The sequence below is a fragment of the Phodopus roborovskii genome, unplaced genomic scaffold, assembly GCF_943737965.1.
Source record: "Phodopus roborovskii unplaced genomic scaffold, PHOROB, whole genome shotgun sequence".
NCBI lineage: Eukaryota > Metazoa > Chordata > Mammalia > Rodentia > Cricetidae > Phodopus > Phodopus roborovskii.
In genome coordinates this window covers 29,767-37,724 of record NW_026125163.1, presented here as the reverse complement: position 1 = coordinate 37,724, position 7,958 = coordinate 29,767, and the positions used below count along the sequence as shown (strand labels likewise).

Sequence of the window (7,958 nt, the reverse complement as noted above, 5' to 3'; positions counted from 1 at the left end):
TCTTATTTTTTATTATCTAAATATATTTTTCATAAATGTATTTTAAAATAAATTATTATGTATAAACAGATCATTCATTGCATTTATTTGTAACGTGCCCTCCATAGACTTTGTTCTTGACCTAGTGTGCAGACAAAAGGGCAGGAAGAGTTCAGATATTTGCAGAACCCAGAGATGACGCTTCTCCCACCCTCATGGCAGCATCTGCCCACTTGTAACTCCTATCAATATTTATTAGTGTGAAGATAGTGTCCTGACTGGGGAAGTCCTTCTGTGTATATGTTTCTCTCCTTGGTTGATGAATAAAACACTGTGGCCAATAGAGGCAGGGAGATAGGCAGAACTAGGAGATGAGTATTCTGGGAAGTGTAGGCAGACAGTAGACACCATGTGAGACCAGGAAGGTAGGATGTGCCAGACGCTTCTCCAATAAGATAAGACCATCAAGAAATACTTAGATGAATACGAAATGGGTTAATAAGACAGAATTGGTCAATAAGAAGCCCTAGTCATCAGCCAACAGTTTCGTAATTAATGTAAGTCTCTGTGTGTTCGTTTGTGGCAAGGCAGTTGAGGAACCAGGTTGGAAATTCCATAACAGTGTCTATTATCCTGAACCTTCCATCCCTCAGCCTCTCAGCCAGGATCTCTTAACTTTTTCCAAAGCCCTGAGAGTTTGCTCATCTCTCACACAGTAGCCTGGAAGAACTGGGGGTTCAACAGCCTTCAGGTGTATCTCTTAGTCAATGAAACTGACAGGTTGGTGTGTGAACATCCCAGCTTTCTTTCTACCTGGTGAATCTACCCTGAAGCCTTCCATTGAAACTTTCTAGGAAGGAACTGAGCCCATGTTTCTCCAGCAGTAGCAACCTGTCTGTCTTCACATTGCTTCGGGTGTTACCCCTTTTCATTCCCCTTCCCTTTGCTGTTCATTCTCCTGAGCTCTTGGGAATTACCTCTCACACACACTATCATGTTCCTTTAGTAAGCTAGGGCTTCCTCAGACGCCTTTGCTGGAGGATTAATGCTTCAGCCCTACAAACATCCTCTTATACACAAATTTTCATAGAGATTAAGTCACTTACCTGGGGCTTACAATAGTTATAATGGCGGGAATGGAAACACAAACTCATATTTGTCTCATCCACAAACTGCCAACAGGCATATCACATATACCCAATGAAGCCTCAAAAATACAGACTATGGCCCCAGAATAGCAGACTTAATTACTTTCCCTCTTGAATCATATTTTTTTTTTAACTTTTTAAAACCAAAGTGAGCATTTTCTTTACTAAGAGCTTTAGTTCAACAAATACTCATCAGACCCTGATTGCATCCCAATGCCCATGCTGAGGAGAGTAATCTTTAATCATTAACTCAAAAGGAGATGACAGTATGGTGATTATACTTAATTGTCACAGTAACTTGACAACAGTAGTATTAATAATTATTATTAATAAAACACACACAGAGACATACAGTACCTGTGACTCAATAGAGAAAATTGATTTGCCAATTCCTTGCGTTTCCCCAAAGACTCTTATGAATGTCCTTGTCACACTGCTCAGACTTTATCGTAACTACCTGCTGTGTCTCCACAGACTACAGTTCCACAAGAGCAGGACTCCTGTTTTATCCTGAACCTAGCACTGGTTTTACAAATAGCTAAATAATGTATATATTTAATCCTTGTGATGAGAGTCTAAATTTATTAAGCGTATTCCTTTAATCTGCAAAGTAATCCTACAGTTTAGTCTATATTATTGTATTCATGTTATCTTTCTGTTTTTTTTTTTTTTTTTTTTTTTTTTTTTTTTTCTTCTTCTTCTTTTGGAATGGGCCTCACACTGTAGCCCCAAACTGGCTTGGGACTCCTTATATAGACCATGAAGGCCTGGAACTTCTAAAAAATTATTTATTTATTTTTATTTTATGTACACACATGTTCATCTTTGTGAGGGTGTGTTTTTGATCCTCCTGCCTCCGCCTCTGCAAGACTGGGTTCATGTTACACATTTCTTTTTAAAATGGAGGATAAGAGAGGTAAGCTCAATTGACACACCTAGAAACTGACACTGGCGGTTCAGTTCTAACACCCGATGTGACCCATCACTCTTTTCTGCACGGTGTGACCCTGTAACTAAATTCTTCTAAAACCAGAGAGCACCGTGGCCAGTTCTGATCACTTTAAAATTGTACAAATCTTTGCTGCTGTAGCCAAGCTTCTCACTGTGGGCTGCACCCCCAGTGGATGAGACAGCCGCCTTACCTCAATTAACCTTTACTGAGATAGGGCTGACTTGACATTAGTTCGCTAAGCACCTCTTAAATCACTCATTCATTCATTCATTCACGCATTCATGGGTTTTCATTTCAAATCGTTTCTTTGTGAACCAAGTTGGGAAGTCCTCATTTTCACACATCACCTATTTTGATAGATTCTCCTCAGTTATTTTCTATTTTCAAGATTGACCAGCGGCCCTTTATATTTTTTTTTTTTCCAACCATCATCTCCTTGGCAGCAGCGGGCCTTTGACCCGTGATTGCTTTCAAGGAGATACATTAGGAGGGTTTTCTTTTTGTTTTTATTGAGAGTTCTTGGTAGCTTCAGTTTTCTAAGGAAATTGAACAAGATGGATCTTTGTCACTTCCTAATCTATGAAATCTTAGTTTATGCACAGAGTCATAGAAACGTCCACCCACAGAGTATGTTTGTGTTGCAGTGTGTGTGTGTGTGTGTGTGTGTGTGTGTATAAAACATCTTTAAATGTATCTACCAGAAGTGCCAAATTTAGCTCTTTTGTGGGACTAATGGGGGAAGGCATTAGTCACTCGCTAGGTTGGTAAACACGTCAGACATAGATATTTCTGGCAAAGAAGTCATGGTAAATTTTTAGATGAAAATACATCAGAATACAGCCACACCCATCCCTTCACGTGTTGCTTGTGGGAGCTTTTGTGTCACTGTTGTACATTGAATGTTCACGAGAGACCATAAAGCTGGAAAATTCTAAAATATTAACACCTATATTATTTTAGAATTCTGCCATCACCATTTAATAATGACACATCAGATGTTTCTGAATGATGGCTTTCTGAATAAGGAGGTATAACTGAATACCTTGTAACCTGTAATTGTGTGTGTGTGTGTGATGTGCACATTTAATGTAGGCATAGGCACATGTGTATGAGTGTGCACTAATGTGTGAAGGCCTGAGGTCAATGTCTGGTACCCTCCTCAGTTGCTCTCCGCCATTTTTCCGAGATGAGAGTTTCTCACTGAAACTGAAATGCACTCCTGGCTTTTTATGGGATTGCTGAAGACCCAGACTCAATGGGTCTTCATGATTGCAAGGCATACACCTTACTGACTGAACCACCTTGCCAGCCCCATATTCAGGTAGCACTGAAATTTTAACTGTAAGCTCGGTGGAAAGAACAACATTGAGGACATAACATTTAGTTATTTACTATATGATAAATTATTCCCCAAAGTGGCCCAAACCCAAAAATGTCTTATTATTAACTCTTTGGCCCAATGGGGTATTGGTTGATCTTGATTGTATTCAATCAAGAAGATTCAGTTTTTGCTGGATTCAGGAACACACTTTGTAGTTGAGTGGAGACTTACCTTTTCTGTTTCTGTTTTTATTCTCTTCTTGGAGTTAGCCTAGGAAACGGAGCAGAGAGCAAGCATTTCTGAAGATTCTTAGATAAATGAAGTGCAATTATCAAGAACACAAGCAGCCACATCAAGCAGCCACTAACAGGTTGCATGGCAAAGGGTGTGGACACAAGGGATAGAGGGGATGGAACAGAACTGTGCTTTAATGAAATGTATGAGCTATTGTTTGAGGAGCTACTATTTCTCAAACTGTCAAAATGAGGGTGGAAATGAGTGGAATGTCTTTGAGAAACAGTTTGGCAGTTCATAAAAACATTACACATATGTGTAGCATCTGACTCTGAGAAAATTATGCTAGCTGAATGAATCATTATGGATATAAATACTTATCAATTAGGATGCTTACTATGATGTTGCTAATAAGGGGGGAAAAAGCGGCCTGAGGTAACCTGTGAAGATGGTTCGCTACTCTCTCGACCCAGAAAACCCTACAGAATCATGTAAGTCAAGAGGACCGAATATTCGGTTTCACTTTAAGAACACACGTGAAACTGCCCAGGCCATCAAGGGTATGCATATCCGAAAAGCCACCAAATACCTGCACGATATCACTTTGAAGAAGCAATGTCGGCCATTCCAGCGGTACAATGGTGGAGTAGGCAGGTGTGCCCAGGTCAAACAGTGGGGCTGGACACAGGGTTGGTGGCCAAAAAAGAGTGCTGAATTTTTTCTGTACATGCTTAAAAATGCAGAGAGTAATGCTGAGCTTAAGGGTCTAGATGTAGATTCTCTGGGCATTGAACACATCCAGAAGAACCAAGCACCTAAGATGCGCCGACAAACCTACAGAGCTCATGACCGGATTAACCCATACATGAGCTCTCCCTGCCATATTGAGATGATCCTCACAGAAAAGGAGCAGATTGTTCTAAAGCCAGAAGAGGAGGTTGAGCAGAAGAAAAAAATATCCCAGAAGAAACTGAAGAAACAAACACTTAAGGCACAGGAATAAATTAAGCATAAAATAAATGTAGATAAAAGTAAAAAAAAAAAAAATGAACAAACAGAAAACCTAGAAACAAAGTTTCAAACCTGAAGTCATGGTGAATGAATAAATCATGGTCTATGATCCAGCTCAGAAAACATGCGTAGAATATCTGACCTCATTCCCATCTGCCATACTGTGAAGAAAGGGAGAGATGTCCCCAGGCCCCTCTCCTGCTCCTTGCCACTTGGTGCTGGCAGGACAGAGCTGGCTTTTGTCCCTCACCAAATGTAGCACTCAAGAGAGTGGGCCCTGCACCTCATCTGGTCAAAGCAGTAGAGATGGCCCAGGTGGTGTGGGTGCCAGCAAGCAGTATGGAGGGCATGAGAACAGGAGAACTGGCCCAAATCCTTGTAGCCCTACTGCATTGGATGCGCCAGCTGGGATACCTCTGGAGCGCTCCTCCAGTGGTGATGATGAAGGAAAGCTGGTGAGCTGACCAAGCCGGCTACCACTAAGGCCCAGAATCAGGACTATGAGTTGTCCCACCCCAACGTGCACCGCATCTATGGACTGCTGGAGCATATTAAGGGACCTAACACGAAGATCCAAAGCTGCAGGATCTCCATGACACAAGGCATGAACAGGATAACCCAGAGGAGTCCCAGTATCGATAGTGTAGCAGAAGCAAGAGGCTTCAAACCACACCAATGACTCATTGCAGTGAACACTTACACGTAAAGATGTATGGACTAAAGGGTATGCTGTGTGACTCACTGGGCCACAGCACAGCTTCCACAACAAGCTGTCTGTTTTGTTTTTGTTTATTTTTATTTTTGTCTTTTGCTTTTTGGTTTTTCTTTTAAGTTTTATTTTATTTTATTTGGAGAGAGAGGGGAGAGGTTGCAAGGGCAGAGGCGGATACGACGGTACCAGGAGATGAATGGGATCAGGAAGCACGATGTGAAATCTACAAAGAATCATTAAAAAGTTTTTAAAAATCGGAATAAGAGTTAATGATGTGTGGAAAACATACACAACATATATCATGTAGTGAAGGTCGCAAAATGTTCTACAATATACATTGCTTTGTTGAAACGAATCTATGCATACTGATAAGAAAGTGTCTGTCTGCTAAAACATCAATAGCGCTTATATGTGACAAATAAGATTAGTATTGAAGTTTTTATTTATTTGTAAACTTGTGGGGGGTCGCTCAAGTTTTCAAAATGTTCATGTGCTACCTTTGTAATCAATTTTTTTTTTGCATGAAGGAAAACAAATCTTTAGTGGGAAAAAAATGGAAAATAAATGCAACAAAAACAAGCAATGTAGAGACCAGGGGTTGCCCATCCTTGCTTTCAAATTACTTCTTTGTTCTCCCAGAGGCATTGTGAGACAATATGAACTTCATCTATTGATTTTTAAAAAAGCTTTTTATTTCAAGTGAGTAACTTGTGGAGCAAGAACCATTTATGTCTATGGAGCTATATTGTACTTGTTTAAGTTATTTATTATGAATTAGAATTATGATTATTCCCTGCCTCTTTTTCAACATGTTTATGTACAGCTATTCCTTTGCTACTTGCAAATGTGCTATTTTAACTTTTAAATACCTAAGCAAAGGCATATTGCAATATTGTTGTCAGTTTTCACTTTAAAGCATTAAAAATCTACACAATTGCCAGCGATTGAAGTTTAAGAATGGGGCTAGATTCAGCCTACAAATGTGACTTGATTCACCTTCTTTTTCCTTCAGTATTTTGTTTATACTTCTATGATATTTCAGGTTATTTTCTCTGTTAAGGTTCATGTCATGGAAAGGATGTCCCCCCTCCACAGCAATCTTTAGTTGACAGAACTGTATCTAATGAAGGTTGAATTGTATTTTCAACTGAGAAACACTTGTGAATGTTCATGTATATGACGAAGCAATGAATGAGATGTTAAGAATATATAGAAGAACAAGGCAGTGACAGCCACTAATTTCCACATGTACATTACTTTTATGGAACAAATAATATTAACAATAAGAAAAGTAAATCTGACTATTGCATGCTGTTACATCTCAAAAACGTGCCTACAATAGTAATTTCTCAGTAAAATAAGTGACATAGCTACAAATACTGAATAGTAAGCAGCGTATGTTCTTTAGACTCTGCCGTGAGCAAATACTGCTTATCAATACACACATACTCCCTTTTCTCAATGTTGTTTAGTATAGACATTGGAAAACTTTTTAAAGTTGCTTGTAGTTTATAAATAAGCAAAAACAATAGTGTGGGAAAGATCTGTAGGTGAATGGATAGACAAATTGTAGTATCATCACACAGTGCTGAAAAGTGATGAAGAGAAGTGAACTAGATGAATTTTGTAAAAACAGCGCGCCAGCGTGGTCATGGCACATGTCTTTAATGCCAGCACTTGAGAGGTAGAAGCAAGACAATCTCCCAAGTCGAGCCTGGTCTATAGAGCAAGTTCTAGGATAGCCAGGGCTACACAGAGAAACCCCTTCTCATAAAACAAAAACAAACAAACAAACAAAAAAAAAAAAACAACAACAAAAACTTTTGAAAACTACTGTAAAAGTAAGTTTGGGAACAGGGGAAATGTTGGGTCACACTTGCCATGCAAGTATGACGATCAGAGTTCTGATCCCCTGAATTGTAAATGTCAGGTGGGTATAGTGGCCTACTTTTAATTCCATTGTTTTGGAAGTAGAAACAGGAGATCTTCAAAGAAAGGTGAGTGGCTACACTAGTCACATTGGTGAGCTCTGGTTTAACTGAGAGATCTTGTCTCAGTGAGTAAGGTGGAAAGTGATTAAGGAAGATTCTTCAGGCCGCTATGCATACATGTACATGCAAAGTTGCAAGCATGCATAAATACACAGACACATGCACAAAATAGTAGATTTGTCATACTCATAAATGATTCTAGTTATATAAAATTTCAAAACACTCAAATAATAGTATGTATTTTATGGAGATAGACATTTAACATGAAGACATAGTGGATATTTTCATTAGCTCCCCGAACCCATACCTTATATATTATATGAGTATTAAGGATGATAAACTACAACTCAGCAGAAAAAAATATTGTTGAGGATAAATTACACTTGAGAAAAAGCCAACACAGGGCTTCAAACGCACTGAATATGTTGTAATATCACTTGGTAGGGAAGTTAGAATTTCATGTTATTTGCCTACGTTTCTGTGTACCTCAAGTACATTATTATAAAAATTAAATAGTTAGTGTTTTGGAAGACCAAGCTATGCATTGCTAAATACAAACACAACTACAAAAAGAAGAAAGTGTTTTCATCAATAGATGATAAAAACTTGA

The 7,958-nt window shown here is 38.9% G+C and overlaps 1 protein-coding gene across 1 annotated transcript; it reads left to right on the top strand.

Annotated features, from left to right (window-relative positions):
* Positions 1-4,082: 4,082 nt before the first annotated feature.
* Positions 4,083-4,637, top strand: LOC127226363 (60S ribosomal protein L17-like). Its single transcript, XM_051190340.1, has one exon. The coding sequence runs from the start codon at positions 4,083-4,085 to the stop codon at positions 4,635-4,637; it is 555 nt and encodes a 184-aa protein (XP_051046297.1).
* Positions 4,638-7,958: the final 3,321 nt, after the last annotated feature.

Bases quoted from the DNA above. Each gene is read 5' to 3' on its own strand.
- LOC127226363 (XM_051190340.1), top strand. From the start codon at position 4,083: ATGGTTCGCTACTCTCTCGACCCAGAAAACCCTACAGAATCATGTAAG.